The 27,125-nt window shown below is 41.9% G+C and overlaps 1 protein-coding gene across 1 annotated transcript in view; it reads left to right on the plus strand.

Moving 5' to 3' along the window:
- WIF1 (WNT inhibitory factor 1) overlaps positions 1-24,688 on the plus strand; it is a 46,287-nt gene extending 21,599 nt beyond the window's left edge. The window contains exons 3-10 of the mRNA XM_042793414.1: positions 2,565-2,673; positions 8,491-8,631; positions 13,413-13,508; positions 15,157-15,252; positions 16,620-16,715; positions 20,873-20,968; positions 21,575-21,670; positions 23,851-24,688. Coding sequence (XP_042649348.1) covers positions 2,565-2,673; positions 8,491-8,631; positions 13,413-13,508; positions 15,157-15,252; positions 16,620-16,715; positions 20,873-20,968; positions 21,575-21,670; positions 23,851-23,972 — 852 coding nt within the window. The 3' untranslated portion in view covers positions 23,973-24,688. The remainder of the gene's footprint in view (positions 1-2,564; positions 2,674-8,490; positions 8,632-13,412; positions 13,509-15,156; positions 15,253-16,619; positions 16,716-20,872; positions 20,969-21,574; positions 21,671-23,850) is intronic.
- Positions 24,689-27,125: the final 2,437 nt, after the last annotated feature.

The following is a 27,125-nucleotide window of genomic DNA, read 5'->3' on the forward strand; positions in this document are numbered from 1 at the left end:
CAACTCTAGAAAATGGGATTCCATTTCCATTCCTACAAGTCAAGGCTCTGGCTCACAAGCTGTCCTGCTACAACAGCGTGGCTGGAATGGAAATATGGGAGTGGAGCTATTTGGTCTAGTTACCAGTTGTTGTTTACTAGAATAGTAAGAACATAATGTTTTAATATCCCAACTCATTATGACCTGGTTTAGATATAACCAAACATCAAAGCTAACCAATGAGAAACAGACAGTACAGCATTGACTCACTCACTGCACTATTCTATAGATGTGTGGAGACATATAATTATTTTTCTGAACCAGAGTTTTATTTGAAAACAAAAATGTTCACAATCTGACTTTATGGCTTGTTTTCATATTTTGGCATGTTATATTGTATTGGAAAAAAAAATCTATAATTAAAAGCAGTCTTTTGAACATTACCCCAGACTTGAATTTTCATCTCCTGTTTTACTGCTTCTCTTCATGTCCCGCCCCCCCCCCCCTTAAAAACTTTCATCGCTTCCTTCCCTATTGTTTTGAGAGTCCTCCTCTGAGGTCTCCATGCCTACTCAACACCCTCTGAAGACTGTTCGTGCAGAATACAGCCCCTGCATGCTGTTTGGGGTTTCCTTGCTGTCCCCACAGAGCGAGAGGAGGGCTGATCAGGAATTTCATAATGACCTTGCTACGCAGCTCATGAGTGCTTTGCTGGTGTCACCAGGAGCTAAAGGGAGATGGTCTTTCACAGGCTGCTGGGACTTCTGCTCAAGTTAGCAGAGCATCACAGGAGGGCTGAGGCTGATCTGAGACCAGTCACGCTGATCTTGAGGTGATCTAGCCCACCTCTCTGCTCAAGCAGGGTCACCTAGAGACACTTGCCACTTGTGTTGAGTTGGGTTTTGAATATGATGGAAGCTCCACAACCTCACTGGGCGACCTGTGTCAATGCTCAGTCACCTACTCAGTAAAAAGGTGTTTTCTCAGGTTCAGATGGAGTTTTCTGTATTGTACCTGCTGACTCCTGACCTGCCACTGGGCACCACTGAACAGAGCTTGGCCTCATCTTCTTTATGCTTCCCTATCAGCTATTTATATACATTGATTAGATCACCCCTCAGCCTTCTCCAGGCTGAACGGTCCCTGCTCTCTCAGCCTCTCCCTGTATATCAGATGCTCCAGTCCATTGACCATTGTGGCCCTTCACTGGTCTCACTCCAGTAAGTCCTCATCTTCTTTATACTAGGCAGCCAGGACATCACAGGAGAAAAAAGACAATCTCCTGGCTAAGGACACTGACTGCCATCTTGTAGACATAAATTAACTACCATTTATCAACCCAAAGTTCTCATAAAATGTTGGCTTTAATCCCTCTTTGTTTCACTATTTTAGCTAAAAAGCAGACATAACAGTACTGTCTAATATCAGTGAGCTGCTGGATGAAAAGACATTTTTGCCAGTGCCCATGCTAAGGTCTCAAGTGTTTTTCTGAGAGCAGCAGGTACAAATACCTGTGATTCCTTATATGCTTCAGGGTAAACGAGAAGCCAGACTTTAGGGCAAAAGGTTCATTTCCACTTGCTCTGCACACCTGCAACGGTGCCCTTGATGGTACTGGAAACCTCCAGTGACTTGCTAAGATGCATACATCTCATGTGTACGTGGTGTGTACAGATATGCTGCAGACTTGTGACGTTACTTTGCATTGAATATGAAGAAATGTTGAGCATATGACTCAGTAGAGAGTCCAGAGTCCCATGAAACAAAGTACCAAAGCCTACAAACTGTGCCACAATGCAGATGCATGTTGAGTGTAGGATGAAGGTAGTGGAAAGTACTTTTAAAATCATGCCAACACCTTTTGGGAATCACCAAAACAAATCATTTATGTTGCGGTTAATAATGAGTGACATGAATCCAACTCTGTAGGAGAGCTCTCAGCTCCACTATTGGAACAATTTAATGAACTGAGGTTGAACAAGGCAGTGTCGGAGCTTCAGGCAAGATTCATGTCCTAGCACGGCACTCCAGCAATGTGACTATTTATTGTCTGGCACTGTTTCCCCAAGGCAATGTGCTGTGCTGTGCAGATCAACCAAGAGCAAGCGCAGATATTTTCATGCCGCAGTTGCATCATGCATATGGGTACGTCCTTTAAACTGCATTTGTGGTGCAGGCAGGTCTTCCAGGCTCACCAGTCAGTTCCAGGAGGATTCTGCCCAAAAAGCAACTTTAGGGATTAGCCTAGTCTTCATACATTTTTTTGTGGTCTCCCAGATATAAAAGGTGTGGGTTGTTAAAGATGTCTTCTCTGTATAACATCTGTTCACTGTGTGCATGCCATTTTCCTTGCTGTTATGCTCTGTCCTCATTACTGTATGGTCACTTGAAATCTCTGAAATAAGAGAAAATTATTGGAAAATGATGCTTAGGTGAAGAAGCACTCAGGGAAATAATAGAAACAAATCCAGTGAATGGCATAATAAAAAGTGTGAAGTTTTTCTGCTGTAGGTTTATATGCTAAATAGTTTGCTTCCATTGATATGATTAAAATACCTATTGGTTTTTCATTTATTTTTTCATAGGCTGAGTACTTCTATGAGTTCCTGTCTTTGCACTCTTTGGATAAGGGCATAATGGCTGATCCAACTATAAATATCCCTCTGCTTGGAACAGTTCCTCATAAAGCGTCAGGTTTGTGCTGTTGATATTATAAATTGTGTTCCTGTAAAAAATATTCCACAGTCAGTAAAGTCTAAATATTTTATTATGAATTGCAGTTCTGAAGTTTATTGCTAAAGAAATTCTTACCACAGTGCTTGACACTGAACAGTTTGTGAGTGCCTTGCCTAACTACAGCAGCATATTTTGTGTGAGCCAAGTCACATGAAGCTTTTATGTGTAGATAAATCAGCAGAAACTTTTGCAAAATTGTTGCATTCGTGTGAATGAATATTATTTAAGTTGTGCAACTTTTGGAAAACAAAATCTTTGATCACTATAAGGAATAGTTATCAAATTATTCTGTTTCTCAGAGGTTCCAGTTTGTGGACATTTTACTTTGAGTTTGGGTCAGCTGTCATCAGGCATTCAGCTCAAAGACAGAAGTCCTAGTTTAGGATATTGTCATTTACCACTTTTCCCTTACTTGTTCATTCTTAGTCCTTCGCTAGAGCATATATGTCCACAGCAGAGGCTGAGCCCAAGCCATCATGAGTGCTTCAGAAGCACCACGGTGCACAGAGAGCCAGGCGGAGTAAGAAAGCCTCCCATGAGAGGTTATCGAATCCACTTTTCTCCACAGTGGACAAATAACAGTTTACGTGATATGTTCCAGGGCTAATATGTGGTAGTGTCTGGCAGAAAGGCAGAAATGTACATCTAGGTGACAGTAGTGTCTTAGTGATCATGGTTTCATGACCAGCTTTAGCCAACCTAAGACCGTGTGGGAAAAAATGGGAAAGAAATGAGAAATAGAGCAGGAGGATGGAGCTCCAAGTGAAGCACTGATATACAGGTTTAAATCTCTGACCAGTTTTTCTTTCTCTTCTCTTTTTCAGTGTACAAATTTTGAAAGTTTGTGCTTGATAGACTCCATTTTTGGCTTGTAATACAATGGTGTTGAAGTAATGTTGCAACACAGATTTTTGCTGTGGCACCTGGAATTTAACGTTAATGATTGGTCTCTCCATTCAGTGCAGATTGAATGAGTGGTATTGCAAATGGATTTGGCTGAAGAGTGCTATAATATTTGTACCATAATTGCTGACATTTAGGTTGTTGCAAGGCCGATACATTGGCAGGTAAAGTCATTTAAAAGTAACTAAGAAGTCACAAAGGCAAAGTTCTTGTTAAGCATTATTTCCATCTCTGTATAAAGCAGGCAAGATATGTGGGAAGCTCTGTACTCATCATCCTTTAATATAAGCTAGTTTCTCCTTTAATTTTTAACTATCTAGAAAGTCTAGACCAAAATGACCCCCTTCTGACTGTGTTTAGGAAAACATAATCTATAACTGCAGGGAGGCCGGAGATGAGATCTCATAGTTCCAGCAGAAGGTCTGTTAACCATCATAATGGGAGGTCTGATTAAAGCCAAAAAGGACTTAGCCTGTTTGCTTTGCAGCACTGGCACCTCAGTTCCAGGACTAATAAGGGCATGTCCATGGTGTTTCCTTACGTGGATCATTTGCAGTGCACCACAGCGCTTAGTATATCTAAGCTGTATTTAAGTCCTGTTTGCCATTATAGTGAGCCCGGTGTTTAACAGCAATTGACAATCAGTACACGTACAGTATTTGAAGCACGTGCGTTGGTTAACAGTGAGCCACTAGTATGATGGTGGTTTTTCTGCACTGCCTGCTAGCTGGCCAAAATTAATTAAGCAGCCATAAATAAATACATGCTATAAAAGTAGTGAATGTTTGCTACTCTGTAGTTATTCCTATAATTTATATGTTTACAAAACAGTTCTGACATCTAGCCTAGTTTGCCTGGATCTATTGCATTGCTAAACAATTTTTCTACACATATGCATGTCAGAATAAATTCAGGCACAAGCTTGTATTTAGTAGCAAATCAACAGTAGCAAGTTATTTCTTGAAAAAGCATTTTAGCCCAAAAGATTACACTAAATTAAGGAGGAATAAAAGAGGAAAGGCAGCTGTATTAAACATGAGAGTGGGAAACAAGAATGAGGATTAACAGATATCTTACTCAGAGATAGTTGAACTCAGTGGTCTTGTCAAAATTAGTGGACTTTTAAAAATTCTTTGAGGATATTTGCCTACCACTGATAAAGCATAAGGATGGCTTTAGAGCTTTAGGGCCTGCCTAGCCTGTATTTTGGCTTATGGCCAACAGTGGCCATAAGAAGACCTGTGGAAGAACAAAAGGAGGGCATGCATATGCGATACTTCTGTTTACTGTCTCAGCTCTGGCTGATTTCAGCCTGGAGGATTTCCTGAGTCTTAAGTGATTTGTCTTTTTTATAACCCCACATAGGTTACAGATCTCTCTTTTCGTACTTGTCCAGGCTTTCCTTGAGTCCATTTTATCCTCTGGCACCTCCAATTTCTTTGACAAGGAGTTCACTGCCTTCTACTGCATGAAGATCCCCCTCCCGTTGTTTCAAGTCTGGCTGTGACAGCTTCATCTGATGGGCACTACTCCTTGTAATGGTGGAGACAGCAGTCAATCCATACTGTTGGTCCGATCCATACCAGTCATGATTTTGTAGGTGTCTGTTACGCTCCCCCTAATTTTTCTATTTGACTGGCAGAAGTGTTGCAGCCTACTCAATTGCTCCTTACTGGATGCAGCCTTTTTATCCTTCTTTTAACTTTCTCCAATTCAGTATATACTTAACGAGATGTGGTATCAAATTCTCCTTGAATTTAAATGAGATTTAAATCACTTAGGTTCCTTGGACTCATTTGAAAATCCCATCCCCAAATCCCAGGATTCCTACTGGATTCAGTGCTTACAACACAGATATTGTTACACCTAGACACATGGTAAGATGTTAAGAAGGCTGGAGAAGATGCCTTTCCACGAAAGCTTAAAGAGTTGAGACTACTCAGCTTTTCCAAAAGAAGATGTTCAAGAGGAGTGTGGGCACCTGAACAGTGAGAAGACACTGGCTGCTCATTTCACAAGGGAAAGCCTAGGAAGATCTGGTGGTTCAAACTGAGGTCAGCAAGTTCAAAACGAAGTCAGGCGTTGTTGGTAGTGGCAATGATTAATGTCTTGAACACCACACTGGGGAGAGTAAAATCACCTATTGGTCTGTGCCCAGAAGAAATGTAGTGGCCTGTGACTTGAAAAGGATCTGGCAGTGCTGTGCCAGTGACACCAGTGCAAGCTGATGGGCTTGGGCTGCAGGCACAGTGCTGCTTCATGCATTTCGTGCAGCTCCCCCTAGCCCACTTGGCCAGGCTCAGAACACCTCCTCTTCCTGCCTACTGCTGGTGTTGACACGTTAAAACATACATGCTGAGCAACCAAAGGTGCTGAAACTCTCTCCAGGAGCAGTGGGAGAAGCTGGTGCCTTCTCTGGGTGCAACAGCATCTCTGCTCACTCTGCCACGCTGGTGGAGAGGGACAGTGGGCTGCAAGGCTGGGCATGGACTCCCACTCTTCTCCAGATCCTGCATGCTACTGGGATTGGTAATTCAGAGATGTCCCTTAAACAATCCCAGCCCTGAGACTGTAGGTGGCTTTTGCATATTAACTAAGTGGGTAAAGCAACTGCCTGCAAACCTGAAGAGCTGTGCAGACACACAGGATTTACTCTCAACCTGCCTCTGCTGGAGACAATTTAGGGAACTTTGGGTTTCCTGAACAGAAGGGAAAGGCATGAGCTCCCAGACAACAGGGATTAAACCTGCATCCTCCACATCCCAGGAGAGCATTCTAATCACCAGCTAAAATTAAATTAGATATAAATCATTAGGTTTCCTTAGGTACCTTTTCAAATTAGTTGAATTTTCCTTATTCCTGCTAGAGCCATCTGCTCTGCAGTCCTGAGTGCAAGCACTCCAGAGGATGCAGAAATATAAATGTGCAGGAGAGGCAGTTCTGTAACCTGGCAGTGGGATGATGGCTCGCAGAGAGAAATCCTGAATTTGGGAAGCAGGGACAAGACCTGAGGTTTGCCCTGCTGTAGCCCTGCTCAGCACTTTGGTAGCCCAAGGGAGTTCATGGCAGTGGTTCTGGATGCAAGGGACTTTTGCTTTGTGCTTTGTTTTGTCTGTAGTGCTGGTGGTGAGTGCTTAGCACTATTCAAACAGGCTTAAAAAGGCAGGGATTCGGGCAGAATTTAGGGACTTTATTTCATCTCTGAAACACCACAGAGCTCAGCCAGGATCCAGGTGCTTATTGCTCACAGGAGGGTCCTCTACTGCATTTCTGTGTGCCTAGGGAGTTTGGACATATGGGAAGTCCAAAAATAAGGATGCTTCCAGGGTGGGGAGTGCTCAAATAAGGGGTTTCTGTCCTGTCTCCTTGGACTTTAGCCCTAAGAAATGGGTTCCTGGTCTTTGCCCTAGGCATTTAAACCCACAGTCAAATCTCAGGGATGTTCAGGGGTTTGCTACTGATTCAGTGAAGTCTAGGTATGACTACAGTGCCATTATTAAACTTCTGCCATATCTTCCTTGCCATTGCAGTTTGCTCAGCTAGGTCACACATATCCCAATATAAGCACTGATTTCCTTCACTTGTGCTGTGAGAAGGTTACTACAGTTTAAGAAGTTCACTGCATTTAAACTGTATTTAATCCACTGTAAGAATTTCCTTCTTACCACATGGTTACATGCTTTTTGTAACGGTCTTTTAAAAGATTGGTGTAAAAGTGCTTCAACAATGAAATTGCTTTATAATGAAAACTGCAAGAGACCTTTCAGTCCTTAGGACTTACCAGAAGCAGAATATGTTTCAGCAATAAATTATTCTGTATTATACCAAGGCAACAAATAACAAAAATGGCCCAGTTATGACTTGCAAAATTTTTTATAACAAGCAATTTAAACCAAACCAAATGTAGGGCTGTTAGCTCAATATTTGGTTCTGAAATCTCAGGCCAGCTTCAGAAGAAATGAATAAACAGCTTCTGTTAGCTGGATCTAACTTACAGAGCAGCTAGGAAGAAACAATTTAGGATAAAAGAGATAAAATCGTTAAATCTGAAGATTATTTAAGATTACTTGTGACGATCACAGTGGAGCATTTCATAGCTCTGAGGTATTGGGCTTGCTTCATCATTAAAATACTCCTTATTTTAATTTACTGGCCTTAATTATTTACTTAAACTCTTTGTAGTTCAAAAGTGTTTGAATACACTTCTGGGAAAGGCAATCTCCAAACATCATTACACTTAACAAGTTTTGTCAGAGTGATGTGTCTATGTCTTCTTTTTAAATATTTGTACCCATGATCTTATTTATCAAGCATACCACCTTACCAGCACTTTATGGAGTAAGTTTTGATTAAATTAGTATCTTATTTAAGTATTAATTGCAATATCCAGAACAGAAAAATATATCTAACGTAACTTTTTTTTTTTTCCAAAATGTGTAAGATGTTTTTGCAAAAGTCGTATGAGAGCCTGCAAAATTTACACTCAGAAGTGATCTACTCAGCTTAGAAAATTAAATGTAGGCTACCAGCTTGTTTTGGTTTATCCTTAGGTACCCCCACATGAGAAATTGCCTCGTCTGCAAGCAAAAGTATGTTTGTGTTAAGATGGCTGTCTGTGCTGTAGACTGTTGAGGTTTTGTCAGTAAATGAGCACAGGCTTGTCTCCTGTGTTGCTACACTTTGAGTCCTGGAGCTGCCTATGAATAAGGTGATCTGTGTATCTCTGTGTTGTAGGTTTTCATCAATGTCATTACTCTAAAGCTTAAATATAAATATTATATATATTTTTTAGTATTTCAATGTACGCTTATATATATATATAGATACATATGCATGTAAGTATGAATATTATTGTTATTATTCTCCTTTAAGTTGTTCAGGTTGGATTTCCTTGCCTTGGAAAACAAGATGGGGTTGCTGCATTTGAAGTGAATGTGATCATAATGAATTCAGAAGGCAATATTATTCTCCAGACCCCCCAGAACGCCATCTTCTTTAAAACCTGTCAGCAAGGTAACACTAAAGAGAATGCGCCAGAATACTGTTAGACAAGGTCACCTAACATTCTTATGTTTCATTTGGGATAAGGACCAGAAAAGGTGGAAAGAAAGTCATACAATGTGTAGCAATGGTGGTGAATGCCAGGATGTTTTGGCTCTGTCTGTGGGTTTCCTGTTCACGCACTATGTGTTTACTAAGCCTTTTCTTACTGTCAACTCCTTTTCCCTTAGCAGGCTGGGTTGGAGGCATTTCTCCTCCTGTTCACTGTTCATCATGTAAAGCTTGTTAACAGAAATGTATTATATGAAAAAGACCTCTTAGCAAATTATTGCTTGGAGGAGAGCTAGTCCAGTGAAAACAAGACAAGGCTAACATTTCCAGAAATGGCACATAATTTGGAGGACTGAACTTTTGGGATCTGTAGTGTGGACACTAACTTCAATGAACACTGTCTGGTTCAACAGTTCCTTAAATCTCAACTTGCACCTGCAAACCAAATGCAAAAATCCTAAATCAGAAAATTTCTGCAAAAGTTGGCTTTACCTTCTCTGGAGCTCAGATGGCAACCTCTTGGTTTTGGATACAGGTAAGGTGGTGGAAGCTGGTCTTCAGTATGTGCAGTCATCAAGCTGTAAACACGCACAGGATGTGCTGGTAGAAGAGCACTATGAAATTATTTCAGTGTTTACTTGGAAAGGAGGGAACCTGTTTAATCAACCAATCTAGGAATCATAAACACTATGTAATAAGACTTTCTGGATTAATTTGATACACTACAAACAACTATAATTATCACTTTAAACTAAGGCTGTGGAAATTGAAAAATCAATATCTAAGATAAGGCAGTTATCCCATGTCATGTGCAATTGTATCACATTAACCCATGACAGGGCTGATGTACAAAGCATGTAGATTTTTATTCTTCTCCTATTAAATCTTCATTCCCAGTCCCACACTTTCTTCTCTGTGCTCTTTCCTCTGAGCTAATTGGCTGTAGCGTGGCTTCAAAGAGCAAGCAGCAGGAGCAGGAGATGTTTATTCCTTGAAACCTCACTGCACCTAAGTAGCAAAGCTGCTTGTCTCCTTTGAAGCCTTGCTGCTGCCAATTAGCCCAGGGAAAGTGGAGGAGGGGGAGAAGAAATGGGCAGAGAAACAGGAAGGAAAATGGGGTCTTAATGGAAGCAAAATCAGTCAGATGTCATGTATGAAGCTGTGTGTCTGATGTAAATACAACATAAACCATGTGCTATCATTTCAGTTCAGTTCAAAGATACTGAACTTAATAAACTTTGGAAATAGGGTTGAGGTAATCAAATAGGGACAGCAGAGTTACATGTCTGTATTGTGGGAAAATGTGGCTTAAACAGAGAGGGCTCCAGACTCAGTTTAGTAGTAGCATTCATCCAAGTTATCATTTCTGTGCTATTAGTTGTCGTTGTTGCTACCATTTCGATATGAGATATACTATTTAACAATTTAGCAGTATTACATCATATGGCCTCTCAGGAAGAATGGAGGTGATTGTTGTCTCAGTCCTTTGTTCCCAGAGCCAGCTGAGAGACACAAGGGTGATTTTCCAAACTCTAGAGGTGGGAATTGGAGGAGTTTTCTCACCTTGTTGCTTCCAGCATGTACTGGGATAACTCCCATTCCTGCTCTCTGTCTGGTAAGGTGGACACCACAGTGTTTTGAGACAGATGCTGAGAAGGATGAGAATGTCCTTACCAGTTGGTGTTAGAGTAGCAGTGAGTTTCCTTCCTCTGAAAGATGTCATTCATGGTGAGGAGCTCCAATTCCTTCTGCTGGGGCCCCAGTCACTGTTTCCAGTCATTCTTGGCCATCCAGAAGGGCCTCTGCCAGAGGAAGTGAGGGGAACAAGGGAGCAATTTTGTGGGAGAGGACAGGATTTGTTGTGGCTAAGAGGTGGCCACACAAAAAATTATGTTTTCCCATTTTTCTGCTTGGAATGATATGTATTTAAGTATGCATTTTCTGTAATGAATAGCATCTCTGCATTCGGGTACAAAGAAAGAAGCATTTCCAGAAAGTCCTAGCGTATGGTGCTGGAACACAATAAGACCAGAAAGCCTTTACCGCTATTACTACTACTGCAAACAGCTTTACTTTTAAAGCAACATTTTTTGCTTCATATATCTATGGCCTTGGATAGAAGTGCATTCTAAAATCACATGAGTGCAGCAGAACACTGTGCTTAGTTATAGCAACCATCATTTCCTGTGGCTCTAATCAACTGTTAGATTTTTCTAAATTTTCAAAAACAAAAGTTAATTTGTGTATGAGTCTAAACAACAGATATGTCACCTGACTCAAATATTAGAAGAAGGGAAAATCATTCACATTTTTAAAGTCCAGGATTATGTTTTCCTCTGTATTAACAGGAGTTACAGTTTAAAGAATCTCTGTGGACTGCTAAAATATCTCAGGCAACCTTATCCTCCTGAATTTATAGACGTCCTGCTACTTCTTGTTACTTGAAACAAGTACACCTTAAAGGCTATAACTGCTTCAGTTTGAACTCAGGTATTATTCAGTTGACACTTGGTGTGAATCAATGGTACACCTTTATAGCCTAGGGATGGTAGGTGCCAGCACTTTCTGATGAGGCAATGGAAAAGAGACAAGAATGCTGTTGGCAGGTGTTGTCAGTCATGTATGTTTATAGCACTGTCACACTAAAGGAAAAGGAAAAAGATGTGTTGCCAACATTACAGCCAATTGCTAATAGATGGCCTTTGAGTTTGGGTTGAGACATATTAGTCTACCTCAGAGTTTTTGATTCTTGTCACTCGGAGTGACATGTGGCATAGCGTCAAGATGAGAAGGTCATGTCTACTCTGCTAAAGCTGCCCTGTGGCCCTGGTACCACTGACCACTAGTGTTGTTAATTTTTCCTAATGGGAGGAGTCAGCCTCTGCTGCCTGCCACCTTCCCCGTGGGACATGTGGGAAACTATTTTTGAGTAGCTGTTTTTCTACTCAGCAGTCATGTTTTCATGGGGTTCCGTAGGGTTCAATTTAGTTTGCCTCTTGTTTGATGGACTGCAGTGTTTTGAGGATGGTGGTGGTACCCAGAGGTATTTCTTGTCCTTGTATAATCCAGGAAGTATAGCCAAATGCTTTTACCAGTATTTGATCAATAGTTGAGATATGAATAAGAGCTGGATTATAGTTGTCATGGTTTGAACCCAGAGGGCAACTGAGCACCATGCAGCCATTTGCTCACCCCTTCCCCCCAGCACTGGAAAAGAGAAAATAAAGTAAAAGGCTCAGGAATTGAAATAAGGACAGAGAGAGGTGTCTCACCCATTACAGTCATGAGCAAAAGACAGACTCATTAGGGGAAGTAAAAGACCGTCACTTTAATTCAAACACTAACAAAAACAACACTTAACAGACAAGGTGGGACAGTGAGAAGTGCCACTACATTCCAAAAACACCTCTTCCCACCCCTTCCTTCTTCCCATGCTCAGCTCTGCTCCCGATCTCTCTCCCTCCTCCCCCAGTGCCGCAGGGGGCAGGGGATGGGGGTTACAGTCAGCTCGCTGCTTCTTCCTTCTCAGGAGGTGGGGTGAATGCCACACATTCCTCCCCTGCTCTGTGTGGCTCCCCTCTCACTGCAGACAGTCCTCCATGAACCTTCTCTGGCGTGAGTCCTTCTCATAGGATGCAGCCATTCCCATGCTAATCCAGCGTGGGCCACCCCCACATGTTGCAGTCCTTCCAGTGCCGAACTACAACAGCAGGAGCTGCTTCTCCCCTCAGAATCCCATCTTGCTTTAAGCTCAGATGTCTGTCCTGGTGTGGGCTCCTCCACAGGCTTCAGGTCAGCCTCTACTCCACCACAGACCTCCACGGGTGGCAGGGGGGATGGCCCTCCTGTCTCATCATGGGATACAGGGGTCTCTGCTCTGGCGCATCTCCCCCCCTTCCTCCTCCTTCATTCCACTGACCTCAGCGTTCACACAGGTGTCCTCATCCCAACTCCTCCTCATAAGTCCCAACCTTCCCTCAGGTTCCCCTTCTTAAATACGTTATCACAAGGTGCAGACACCATCACTCATTGGCTCGGCCTTGGCCAGAGGCCGGTCCAACCTGGAGCTGGGGAAGTTTTCAACAAACTTCTCACAGAGGCCACAGCTGTAGCCCCCTACCCTGCTACCAAAAACCCCACCACACAAACCCAGCACAATGATATAGGACCATTGTTTAGGAATGCTTTCATCTTTCTTTCTGGCCTTTTTTCATTTTGGCCTTGAAGCTGACTCTTTCATTTGAATACAGATTTCATCACTTTGTTACCTCAGTTGTAACAGATGTAGTAATTAATGCAATGCAAGTTGCAGTGCAGTATACTTAAGGCTGCAGAAATTGAAACTGGTCCTGCATGCGGAGGAAAGGTTTAGCCAACAATGTAAGTCCTACACTGAGCTGCCTGCCCATTTCTGCACAGAGGAGAAAGTGCTGGATTGAGCAAACCATCCATGTTGCTCATGCACCTACAGAACAGCAGAGCAACAGAAACGCACAGTCTGCCGACAAGCACATCGAGCATTTGTCTGAACACGTGGTGAAACCTCTATTTGTAGACTAACAAAAAAGAAACTAATTTCTCTTGAGGACGTCTTAGCTGAACTTCCATTTCTGTCAGCATTTGCCTGTCTGTCAGCAAATATTTTCACTGTTGTGTCAAAGGAATATATTGATCCAACCAAGAGCTGGCTGACAGCTGTAGTATATAATATTCAATTAAGATTGTTGTTATATTTTATTAAGCGGAATGTCCAGGAGGGTGCAGAAATGGAGGGTTTTGCAACGAAAGACATGTCTGTGAATGTCCGGATGGATTTTACGGGCCTCACTGTGAGAAAGGTAATTTTAAAAAAAATCTTCTCAACTGTCTTCTTTACCATAATCTCAACAAAACTGTAGCTACTGCACTGTAGCCTCTCCTAAAATTAAGAATGGCCTACTTTGAAGATTTCATATATTTTGAGTCCACACATGTAAGAGAATTACTATTATCATCCATGGTCTAACTGAAACATTAATTGCTTACAAGAGAAATGTTTTCTCTCTAAAAGATTGCTTTTAGCAAAAACTGACACAATAGTTAAGTGATCCTTAATCACAGAGAATCCATCTGTCAAAAAGATTAAATAAAATTCTTCTGCTGATGAGGACTAGCTGAGAAACAAAGCACAGGAATTTAGTTGTGCTGCGTTTGTTTATTTGGAGATAAGATCTAATTTGAAGATAAGAACTAATTTGAGGGCAGGCTGACAACAAAGATGGAAAGATGAAGGAAAGAGTCACCTTTTCCCTTCCATTAGTGACTATTAGTCCTAAATGATATTTCTAGGAGTGAAGGACCAGGAAATTGGTGTGTCTTGGTGAGGAAACTAGCTCTTCTTATCACTTCCTTCCTCCTCCCCCAGTGGAAGACCCTCCCTGGGGTGACTTGAGATTGAACAAACCATCCCCATGGGCATCCTATTCCAATGCCATCCTTCACTCCCAGATGCTCTGGGTACATCCGAAATATTAAGTACAAAGGATCAGGGACTGTTCTCTGGCCTGGAGGCCAGCTGGCATGGCACAGCTTACATTTGTGTGTTTAATAAACTCTCTTACCCTCCAAAAGAAAACCCTCCAAACTCGCTGCTGGGAGGAGCCTGTGGCTGCTGCTCTCCCCTGGGAGGGTTTGCTGGTCAGCTGGGGACAAAGCCATGCCAGGAATGGCACCAACAATTTCACAATTTCCCTTGGCCCCATGCCTGGGTGCTGTTCAACTCACTAGCAAGGACCCAACCTCGCTGCACGTACTAATTGTGGGTGACCACGAAATGAAGCATTGACCCTGACATGCCTCCCTGGAAGAGCTTTGTGGGGTGGCCACAACTGCAGAGAAGTCTTGGGAGAGCACAGGGGCTCTGGAGAGGGTTCACAGGGAGCACGCAGAACAGTTGGGCCACCAAACCAGACCACGCGGCAGGCTTCCCTAACCTAAATTAGGTAGCCGTGCTTATGCTCAGGCATGCAGAGGGAGAAGGGAGGGTTCATTGTAAAGCCTGCCGGGGCACCCCACTGAATTACTGGCACCTCTGAGCACAGCCCCTAAAGAGACAGTCCTGTATGCAGAGCTCAGGCACCAGCTGCAGCACCGGAGTCCAGTTACAGAGAAGACTGGTCTGAGGGGACTTCAAATCTCCAGAGGGCGTAGGTGGGCACTTTGCTCTCCCCTGTTTGGAATTAAACTGTACAAGAAGCCATTTCTGATTACATATGGAACCAGATTTGAACTTAATTTAGTCTTTGCTTTTTTAGTAACACTATATACAAATTGCCAGGTACAAGCCAGAGGTGTAATTGATTTAACCCATTAACAAAGATGCTTTGCAAAGGTGACTTACTACATTCAGCAAAAGGAAAAGTAGCTTAAAGAGTCAGTGTGCTATGTATTTAACTAGCCAGTTGCTGTCACACCAGAAATGTTTTTTCGGTTCTTCCCGCTCCTCAGCGCTGTGTGCTCCTCGCTGCATGAACGGTGGGCTCTGCATTACACCCGGCCTCTGCATCTGCCCCCCGGGGTTCTACGGCATCAACTGCGACAAAGGTAACTGCCAGCTAAAACCCCCCAGGCTCCGTATCCACCAGCCCCTTTGTTCACCTGTGTTAGTTTCCCTCTAGGAGCGGATTTTGGAAAATCAGGCAAGTGACAAAGTAAATAAGTTTTAAAACTTCTTCAAATTCTTCAAACAGATACTCTAGCATAACCTGGCAGCTGCTGGAAGAATGTAGGGATTTGCAGTGCTTTCGCAGCTGGATGTACAGGCATCCATATATACCAGCTCTCTGAAGGGTAATTTAGATAATCACTTTAGTTGATTCACTGAAAGCTGTGGGACCTATCACAGAATTCACTTGTATTTCTGGCATATGAAAAATAATTATCTCTATTTTAAGTCTACTTTCCTGGAGTAAAATTACTTTTACTATTTATTTAGTACATTAATTTGCTGCATCTGGACACATGAAAAAATAAGCAAGCTATTAATTTTTTGTTGCTGCATTGTGGCTCAGGAAGGACAAAAAGAAACAATCAGTTGTTCAAAGCAGCAATTTGGAACAGTCCAAGCTACCACCTAGAAAAAACAAGCAGTTTCCTGCAGAAATATAACTGCTCATGGCAGAGCAGATTACAGAACATCACGTTGCATTTATTGTACTATGACTTTACTAGATGAAGTAAACACTAAATGCAGAACGTCCTAGCAGACTTTCCAGCAAAATAATGAGAGCCTTCCTAGGCCTTTAAGTATGCTTGCACAAACTGTTGTTGTCAATGTCCTTCTGACTTGTATCTAGTCCTTGATGAGACATTTACTGCATTTTAAAAATGTTTCAAAAGTGCACTGTAATGAAACACTCCCAGTGTTTTGAAGGATTAATGTGTATCCCAGCTGTTTGGTGAAAAGTCACGTCTAACACAACGTAAGTAATTTTGCAGATGGGACACCCAGCATTTACATCTGTGTCACCACACAGCAAAAACTTACAAAGGTTTCTTTCTAGTCAATGCATTAAGTAAGAACTGTAGTGAAGTATCCTCTTGTAGAAGTAACTTCCAGTCTTAGGGTGTGCTCCTTTTATCAGACAGTGCCAGTTTCAGTAGCAATAGTGACTTGATCTTTCAACAACCTTTACACATGAGGATTGATAAAGATGTAACACCATCTGTCCTTGGGGATCTTGTTGTATTGTTCACTTGTCTCTATATTGACGTGTGTGTGTGCCCATGTAAAGCATTATGTAGGAAAAAACACATTTCAGTCTTCCTTTGTAAACCAGATGAATAGATGTTAATACAACTTTTTTAAACCTACTCAATGTTTATTTATGATGAGCAGCAGAAGACATTAAGGCCAAGACAGACTGAGTTCATATTAGTGACTTAGTTCATTCCTGTTTTATTTGTTTCAGCAAACTGTACAACAACCTGTAACAATGGAGGAACATGCTTCTATCTGGGAAAATGCATTTGTCCTTCGGGCTATGAAGGAGACCAATGTGAAATTAGTGAGTAACATCTCCATGTGCTTGCTTTCACTTATGTCATCTTGTAGTGTCAGTGTCTGAATGATGACGTGCAACCTGCCTCTGCTGGGGTCCCAGTGATGGTCTCACGCAGCAGGTTGGAGCCCTCACAGAGTCAGATGCCACATGCCTCCAAATGAGGTTCCTACAGATAGGTTGACTTCTTGCTAGACTATCTCACCCCCTACCTTGTTTTGCTCTTGCTACTCACTGGGCTTGGTAACAACCCTCAAGCCGTAAATATGAACACAATACTCTGTGGCAGACAGATGTGCTGCTGTGCCAAGCCTGTGTGAAGCAGCTGTTTTTGAACGTTATGGCAATTTGCACTTGGGCACAGCAGAACAGGGTTGAGCCTGCACCTCTGAAAGGTCTACTATAACTTGGGAATGAAAGGGTTGGGGGAAAAGGGAGACTGAACCGTAAGAGCTGAGAGCTTTCATGTAACATATTAAGTTGCATTCACATGGCAACTTGAAAATCCGTGTCACAAACATCAAAAGACTTGCTATTTTCAGAAGTTCAGCATCAAAGCAATTCAAAATATTTTAGCTCATGGTTGATCTAAGTGTGCTGTGTAAAGCTGGGGGTGGAGATGCAGCTAGGCTGGAACAGACCTGGGAGGTCATCTGTCAAGTATTTGATCTCACTAAAAGAAGGGTTTTCTCACAGCTCTGTTAAATTGGATTAATTCTATAGTTCCCCACACTTGAATAGAGTATGAGCATTTTGGTTTTGAGAATGTACACCCGGGTCATTCTTTCTGGGCTTAAAGCTTCTAACAGGATGCTGTGCGAGGAGCTTACCCTGCTGTAAATAATCTCACCAATATTCCCCAGCACCTTCACAGGAGCATGGAAAACAGCATTTGGCCTGGGATACAGAAGAGCTGATTTCTTAATATGCCTCAGTAGAGACAGATTCTTCTCACAATTATGAAAATTGTATCATCAAATACTTTGGAAACACGTGGAAGTAAACTCTAACATGCTGTCAGCCAATACAGCACAACAAATGAAAGAACACAGATACTGTAAGACCTAAATTTTGCTCAGTACTTATGTGTAGATAAACAGTAGATGTATGTAAATGTTTCACCGTATCTCTGCATTACAAGGCATTTTGCAACTCCTTTTACCTCATCCACACTTGAGCCAAACAGAAGCAGCAAAGCTTTACTGATATTAATTTAATAAAGATTGCCCTTTGTTATAAGCTCAGGTCAGATGTCAGCAAGAACAACAGTGTGGGTTTCCACTGAATTTACCTTTGCTTACATCAAGTTCAAATTTGACACTTGGACAGAATCCCATTTCTTTCTTCAGTCCCCAAGAAGCCAACTTTGTTGATACTTTTCAGATGACGAATAAGGTTTGGTTCAAAGTTTGAGAAGCCTGTATGTTATGTCAGTGGTGTTTTTTGAGAGAATTGTTAGAACTGATATTACAGCATGTATAATTAAGGGTAATCCATTTAATTGATCTGTCCAAGGGGCTCAAGCTCACTGTCTACTGCTGCTTAGGATAGGTGCAACTGACTCTGGCTTCTTGCAAAGGATTACCTGTGCAACTCAAATTAAATTAATTAAATACAGGCACTAAACTGGTTCATGTACAAAATACAGAAAAAAAAAAATCAGGATCCCAGTATGCTAAGAGCTAAACTGGGATCATGTCAATGAGAGCAAGGAAAGCTATGCACTTGCCTTGGCTTTTGTAAAGATTGGACGGCAATTGTTAGACCGTGATTGATCGCTGCTACCACCACTGGGCACTGTACCAGTGCCAGCACAACAGTGGAAGACTGCAAGAAATTCTAGATGAGGCTTAGAAACACCAGAGGAGAAACACAACACAGTGTCTTTTCTTAGATCCAGGGCCAGCTACATTCAGTCATGGGGGTCTTGAAATAATAAGGGGAAAAAACCTTTCAACAGGCAGAAAGCCATCTTCTGAAAACTGCAAAGTTGTTTGTTTGGTTGTTTTGTTTTTTTAATATTGTTTAAAGATTTTGAGTGCTTGTCTAATAGTTGAATGACTCTCTAAGACTCCTGGGAAATGCTCTGGACTCAGTCTACAATACTAACAAGCATTCACAGTCTTCCAGATTTTTTTCTAGCTATAGTTATGCATTGTCTCTAATTAGTGTTTCAGTTTGAGTCCAGAGAATTTTGTTTTGTTTTGTATTCCTCCCCCATTTGTCACCAACTGTTTTGTTGCTTTTTCCATTTCTCAGTCAATAACAGAGAGAGTAATTACCCTTTCCTTCATTCTGTGAAAATAGTCCAAAGTTAATTGAGCTCTACTGAGCCAAATGCAACTCTGTGGAAGTTGGTATCATATCCCTTGACCCATATTCTCCAGGTTTACTTCAAGAACTAGGAAAATTCATGGATTTCCTTATCATTGCTCCTTTTGGTCATTAATTACTTGGGATCCAAATGCTTGTAAATTAGAATACCTAAAGTTTCCCTCTCTGGAGTCTCCTGTGGGGAAATTGTGCTTTTGCAGAAACTCTCCTTAGCATGGTTTGTTCTGTCAGCTGTTTATGAAGCTTGTTTCAGGACTACTAAAATAATTATGCACATTAGGAACAAATGTTTCTTTTATATTGATGATACACACATGCATCACAGAAGTCTGCTGGGGTGGAGAACTGAGCAGATGCTGCCTGGGGTATTGAGCTCCCAAGGGGACAGTCTGTGATCATGAGAAGAGTGCATTTGCTGAGGTTTTCAGCACAGCAAGCCAATGTTGATGTTAAATTATCATGTGCAGGTCTCAGTTAACATCCTTTTAAAACAAGGAAAGGAAAGGGAAGGGAAGGGAAGGGAAGGGAAGGGAAGGGAAGGGAAGGGAAGGGAAGGGAAGGGAAGGGAAGGGAAGGGAAGGGAAGGGAAAGGAAAAGGAAAAGGAAAAGGAAAAGGAAAAGGAAAAGGAAAAGGAAAAGGAAAAGGAAAAGGAAAAGGAAAAGGAAAAGGAAAAGGAAAAGGAAAAGGAAAAGGAAAAGGAAAAGGAAAAGGAAAAGGAAAAGGAAAAGGAAAAGGAAAAGGAAAAGGAAAAGGAAAAGGAAAAGGAAAAGGAAAAGGAAAAGGACTGAGGGTGTAGTTTCTGGTGGCTCAAGAGCACCCAGGGATGTGACAGTAAGCCTCCCTCAGCCTAGGGGTGACCTAGCTCATGGGTGCTGTGCTCACCGATGAGTGAAAATTTAACTAGCTCAATAATGCAGACAAATTCTAACAAGAGATCAACAGTCTGGTGATGGGAGACTTGACATTAAGTTTGAGGAAGGCCTTTGGTATGAGTCAGGCCCAACAGGAACTTGAGCGTGGATCTCTTCCATCAATGTGGACCTCCTCCATCCCAGGCGAGTCAGGGCCAAACACCTTCCTACAACAGCACCGTCAGACCCAGCCTCTTCCTTTGGCAAAGGGTGAATGTGAGGGAAAGTAATATCTGGACCAAAAGCCTTGAAAAATGTTTGCCAGTTCTAATTACTGTTATCAAAGATGCTCTGTTCTTTGCAAATAGGAAAGAAAGGCATGCTTTTTGAATGCATCTTTAGTTTCTAAGCTGTGGTGTGGAACAGTCCTCACTGCACCATCCCATCCACAGCATCACGGTGCTCCACAGCCTCTTGTTACAAGCTGACAGGCCCAGCCAGTCTATTTATTGTCTGCAAGTAAAGGCCATACCTGTCAGTTCCTGAGCTTCCTATTGCTTAAAATCTCTCTCGGACACCACCAGATTTTCTTCTGCTTGTTCCCCCTGGGTGAGGATCCCACTGCAAACACGACGTCTAGACTGTGCTGCTTCCCCCACAAAGGGTGAGGAGAGCAGGAGACAATACTGACCGGTCATACGGGGGACTCTGCAGAGTCCGAATGGCACAAATCTGGGCAAAAGCTGCATAGACACACAGGCTTTGGCCCTGCCAAATTATTGGCATATTTTCAAAGTGGAAGAATGCATATAAATTGGAAGCACAGACTTGCAGCAGAGTCTTTCTGATGGATCCATAGTGCAAACTCTTACACCATCATCTGATGAGTTTTTCAGGTACAAGGCAGGCTTCTCAGACACTTGTCTCCAGTAGGTGCAGGGGACTGAGAGCACTGGTTTTGTGTTTTCAATTTCTAGGTAAATGCCATCAGCCCTGTCGAAATGGAGGCAAATGTACTGGTAAGAATAAATGCAAGTGCTCCAAAGGCTACCAGGGAGACCTGTGTTCAAAGCGTAAGTACCGAAGCCGCACCATCAGTCCTTGTTGTAGGAACATCAAGCTGGCTGTACAGTATCTTCTTACATGTCAGCACTGATTTTTTGTTGTCAAAGTATTTCAGGTTAACTTACTTTCTGAACACACGGCGTACACCAGACTTAAGGGAATTATGAAACCAGAAATGTTTTCTTACAAAAGCCTCTCCACAGTCTCTTCTGTACTCTGAGTTCTATAAAACAGCAATGTGTCAGCTCAGTAACAGAGAAATGCTTAATAAAATGTCAGTACATTGTAACATTAAAATCCAGTGGGAAAACTTTGTGAGAGGGATGCTGGGGGCTACCTTCCGTCTCCCACTGATTGTGGTGGATGCTCAGCTCTGCTGCTCAATCTGCTTGTCTCTACCCAAAACTTAGCCAGACCTTGCGGGTGGAGAGGGGGTGAACTGTTCTGGGGCTCTGCACACACTCAGTGCAAAGGCACAGATTTACTGCGAGAGCCCCAGGCCGTGCCAGGACCAGGACCAACCCATCATGAGGAACAGCAGGGAAAGCAAATATGCAACTTTGTCCTTAGAAGGAATGTCCATAGGTCAGGCATATGCTCTTGCTTTCTTACAGCTGTCTGCGAACCCAGCTGTGGGCCGTACGGCACCTGTGCTGAGCCCAACAAATGCCAGTGCAAAGAAGGCTGGCACGGGAGACACTGCAATAAAAGTAAGTGAGAAACAGACCCCAAGTCCGTATCAGGGGTCTTACACATCTTACGCATCTGATGCCATACAGAAATGAGTGTGTCAAGAGCCTTTCCAGCATCATTAATAATACTATGCTTCTTTTTTTCTAATCTTTAATCCAAACTATAAAGTGAAGATTTTCAAGCTTCCATCATTTTAACTACTTAAAAAAACCCTTAGAATCATTTGTAAGTATTTTACCAAGATCACCCTTGTATTAGAAATTCCAGAGTCTTGTATCAACCAGATTTCTAGATGACCTTGCATGTCTTCAACCCACAGTATGGAAGTGATCTAAAGTCCTTCAGTACTCCTCAGCAACGTCACTTAGCTTTAAAATGTTGGGTAATATTTTTTTAGAAATAAAGCTTTGTCAGGTTTTAAAGCTTATTAAAACTTAGAAAAAATGAAATGACCTGTAGAAGCTTTGGGGAAAACTTGAAGAGTTATGCAAGATCTATGCTTACCAACTTCAGTTTTCTCCTCTTCCCACCCATGCTCCACAGACTACAAAATATATTGTCCCAAAGCAAAGTTAAAGTCTTCAAAATTAATTTCTGTTGTGCTTATTGGTCCATTTGATACCTATTGAACCAACTGATCATTTCGCTGGGTTTAAAATAGGACTCTCAAATTATTTGAAATACAATTGGATATATCCAGTAAGAACGTCAGGTTTAATTTTATATTTCATGTGCAACAGTGCTGTATCAACAGAGCTTCAAGAGACATTCTGTACATCCTCCCATAAGTTATTAATGTTTATCACTGTTAGCTAACGATTCACATTTAGTGTTTTAAGAGTCAATAATAAAAAAGTTGAAAAATTTTACAGCTATGAACCCCACCAATTAGCTATAAGAAATGTGAACTTTACATTGCAGCATCAACTGAATGTTAATTTTTATTAAATGCTGTTGATGCCTGTGATTTGGATCATATTAAAATGTATTAGAATAAATATAGTTGTTTCATTAAAAAATAAGTATGATCTAACTGAAATGGGTTTTGCTGTGGAAATTAGGTTCGGGGAGTCCACTTTTCTTCTGTTAGTTAGTGGACCTGCATTTAAGTATTCATGCTGTTCTCCGAAGGAGAAATACCATTAATACAAGTTATGGTTAGGAACAATGTACATGGAAATGAATCAATATGAACTCCCAATTCATAAGGTCAATATGAACTTTTTCTTCCTGTTATACTCTTCTTATAAAGAACTCAGATAGCAAGTGAAAAAGATATGTATTATGGGTGACCATCCCCAAAGAAGTAATCACCAGGACAACAAAAACAAAACTTGTAACTGCCTTGTTATGAGGAGTCAATAGCCACACATTATTGTCAGCTCCAAGGTTTTCCAACCTTCATTACTTGGAGCTCAGGTTCACCCCCATTTTAAGTGCCTATGTAGGGCTTAAATTACACATACAAGTGCATGCACTGCAATTCACTGTTTTCGACTAAAACCAAACATCGCCTGATCCTGAGGGGAGATTTAAAGTTAATCTGGGAGACTTGCTTCATACTCCCTCAAATGATTGGCTCCTGTTTTCTTAAAAAGAATTGGTTAAAAAAATCAAATGAGGGACTCAGATTTTCAAAGTAATTTCCATGAGTTTTAAGTAATGAGATGGGTAAATGGAACTATAAATAATTATAATACTTCGAATTCCATTTTTATTGTTCGTTTTCATTTTCTACAACAAAGCAGCTCTGCTAAGCCTGTTTCAGACTGCCTTTTTTCCCCCCTAGGTGTTTATTGTCACTGCTGTTCTTTCTTTTTGCATTTAGCCATAAACCAAAGCCAAGCTCAGGTAGCTGGTGCAGATTCTCCCCGGGGGGATGCTTACACCCCTCTTTAGAGCCTGTCGCTGGGAGATGGGCATGTCTCTCACCCACCCGGCGTGGGCTGTGCACCCAGGGCTGAGCGACAGCCTGGACATGCTGCAGGTCCCCTGGGCTCCCTGGCCAGGCAAGTGCATCTTTCTGTCTGGCTGCACCTCGTCCATCCTGGGGTGCACAGAGAGGGGCACGCGCTTGCATAAGGCATAGCAAAATCCTTTGTTCAAATGGGGGAGACTGTTTCCACTTGAAATATTAGCCGTGAGTAGTGAGCCCACTCCTGTGGTTTCTTTTCTCTTGAACTGGATAATTTTCCAGGGTACGGAGCCAGCGGTCTGAGCGCCCTGAGGCCAGCAGGCAGCAAGCACAGGCAGCACACGCCTTTGCCAAAAAGGGCTGAGGAGAGGCATGTTCCACCCGAATCCAATTATATCTGGTGAACTCCAACATCTGAAACAGTTCGTGTTACACAAAGTTCATAGCCTTCATTAACCTCTCATGGATTGAATGTTAAAATGCTGTTCATTACAGTTAAGATTACTGGCTGGAATTTTATTAGCTTCATTATAAACCACTGAGCTGATATTTACTATTCCTTTTAAGTTTTATAAATACTTCTATAGCATGATTATATAGGCTGCTTCTTTCAGTGCTTTGGATGGTGTTTTGTACTATACTTCAGTTACGTTTAAACTTCCTTTTTTGATTATATAGCTGCAAATATTTTCCAAAAATTAAGTAACAATATTCAGGCAGAAAACCTTGTAGATGCTAACCTGAATAATTTCAATGACTACAGATATAATTTGCCTAAGACAAAAGAAAGATGCCTTTTACATTATTGCTATTGTGTATTTAGACTTTTCCCTAATAAAAATTAATAAATAAGTTTCCTAATTTAAAAACTGGGTAACTCAATTCAATGTTATTTTTGGCCTTAGAGTTTTGCAAAGTATTTTGTATTAAAAATACACTGCAGTGGTGCTGTTTAACCAACGTAATATATTGTAAACAAAGTAGAACTATAATGTATGAACTTTCTGCATTGGCTTGAAGCAATATAATATATATTGTAAACAAAACAGCTCTTCTGTAATAAACTTTTTATACGGACAGTTATGTATAAAATAAAGATGCTGCTTTAGTTTTTCGAGTACTTCTGTGTGTGGCCTGCTGCGGTCTCATCAGCGCTGGGTTGGGATGGTGGCTTTTCTAGAGTACCCTCATAAAATGGTGGCACAGTGAGGTTGGTTTACTCCGTCTCTGCTTTCAGCCCCACAGCTCTTAAAAATATTTCAGAACAGCAACTTCTTCCTGTGCCTTTGCAAAGGAGGGGATAGCACTGAAGGACAGGTGTTCCTCTCCCTGTATTTGCCTTCCAGCACGTCTTCCTTTCGCCAGCCACCATGACAAACTGGTGTGCCCTATTCGTGGTGCCTCCAGTACCTGGGATATTCTTCTCAGAGCCTCTGTCCAAGCAGGTAATAGTCCAGCCCTGGCAATGTTTCCTGTTGAAGGGCGATGCTCCCGTGTTGTGTTGTGTCCAGGCTGTAGAAGGTTTGGGTGCTGCTTCTTCCAACAGTCAAGGGCCGCACAGTTTGTAATGTGCTGTGGCTCGGAAGCATTGAAAATGGTTTCTCTGTGCTCTGAAGAACAATATTCACTTCAACAAATGATTAGTGACCCTTGCTATGTTGCAGTTCTGGGAACCTTATTATCTGGAGATAAATAAAAAAATAACACATCATTTGGAGCATAAAATTAATTTTAATGAGTGAGAGATTTTGAGTTGCAATCTGAGCTTGCTGGTCTTATTTAGTCAATGGACCCATGAGCCAAGTAAAAAGATTTGCTTAGGCCACAGAGAGGAAGGACAGCTCTCTAAGGATCTGTTTTTACACTGTCCTTAGTGCGGTGGGACTGTAGGGGCTGCCCAGAAAGCCTGATCTGACAGGAGATCAACCCCCATCGCCACACATGACTGCAGCCCTCCGGGTTGAAGGGAGAAATGTGGCTGGGGAAGGAGGGGCAGGGCCAGGCCAGCCCCTCGTTACACCCAGGACATTAACGAGAAACAGCCTGAACAAGGTGGTTTGGCCACTTGCCTGATATCTTTCTCTGGGATGGCAGTAAAACAGCTCAGGTTTGCTGAAGAAAGAGCTTTCTTGGCATGGATGTGTAACAGCTATAGCTGGTGGGCTCTGAAGTGGTGGTCCCTCAGGCTCATGCCTCCCGTGGGATGCCTGGCACCTCCCTGACCTGCTGGGAGTCTGGGGGGGAGCCTGGGGCATGGGGTCCTCCGGTGGCAAAATACCAGCTGCAGGTGTGAGCTGGGCTTTTCCCTTCACTGGGACCAGCAAAGGGAGCTGTGGGGCAGGCCAGGAGCTCAGCCTCTGCCTGCAATCAGTGCTCTCCCAAAAGCACCCTCTTCCAAACAGAAGAGGATGGAAAACAAGGAGCCTGAGGCACAGGAGGAGACACTTGGGTGATGAAAACCCAGGGGAGGTGTTGAGGAAGGAAACATTTTTTTGAGATTTTTACTTAAAAGTGATGAAAGGAGGAGATTAATATTAGGCTGAAGTTAAATATATAGCTGCACTGTATCTCCAGGGGCACCCCAGGAGCTGTTTCTAAACATGGATGTCACGTTTGCTAGCTTTTTGCCTTTTCTGTAGCAAAGATTGGCTTAAGTGATTGGTCACACGCTACAATATTTCACACAGAAATTTCTTACTTAAAATTCCTCAGATATTTTGGCTGAACTTTTTGTGCTCTTGTCAGTTTCTTAGAAAGTGCTTCCTTAAAAATAGCAAGTGTATTCTTTTTTATGGAGTAATTTATTTTGCTATTTGTTCCAAAGACACTAAACGCTGCTGCTTTGTTTTCAGAGTTTCACCATTGATTTTTTGGAAAGATCATTAGTCATGAGAAGAATATGGTCAGAAAGGTTACAAAATGGAAAAATATTCCTCAAGGTGAACACTGTAGCACCACTCTTTTTCTTAAATATCATCAACTTTCTACACACACATTTTCCACCACTTTGCCTTTAATGTCAGTGTGAGCACAAAGTTTCCTGTGTAGAGACAGTCCCCCATGTCAGAAAAATTTTAAGTCAAAGTCCATGATATCTGACAATGCTAAAAGAAGGCATCTATTCCTTAGAAAAAGTCCAGTAGAAAGTTGGAAGCAATTTTGCCATTAGAAAATAGACTACAGAGTTTGTCACGCCCTCTCACTAGACAGGACATATGTATGGGAAAAACAAATGTATGTACCATAGGTGAAAATCGGTTAAAGAAAAATTACAAGAAAAGTCAAAATAACAATCTACTACAATAGATTGCACAGAAACTGCCTTTTCAACAACATTTGGAAAGTCTATAGTTAGCCAGAGCAAGATGCCAAAAGTTGTACTTGTGAGCAGCAGCTACAAGATGGTCAAAACTGGTAAAAGAACATAAAATGTTAAATAACTATAGCTCTATCCCAGAAATCACAATTTAAGAAACTGATAAAATTACAGCATTATGAAGTGCTTCTAATAGTGCTTGATAATTTGGATATCTAATATTGGTATCCTGCTATGTCCA

Source organism: Tyto alba, unplaced genomic scaffold (genome assembly GCF_018691265.1).
Source record: "Tyto alba isolate M040663 unplaced genomic scaffold, T.alba_DEE_v4.0 Super-Scaffold_2, whole genome shotgun sequence".
Lineage (NCBI taxonomy): Eukaryota > Metazoa > Chordata > Aves > Strigiformes > Tytonidae > Tyto > Tyto alba.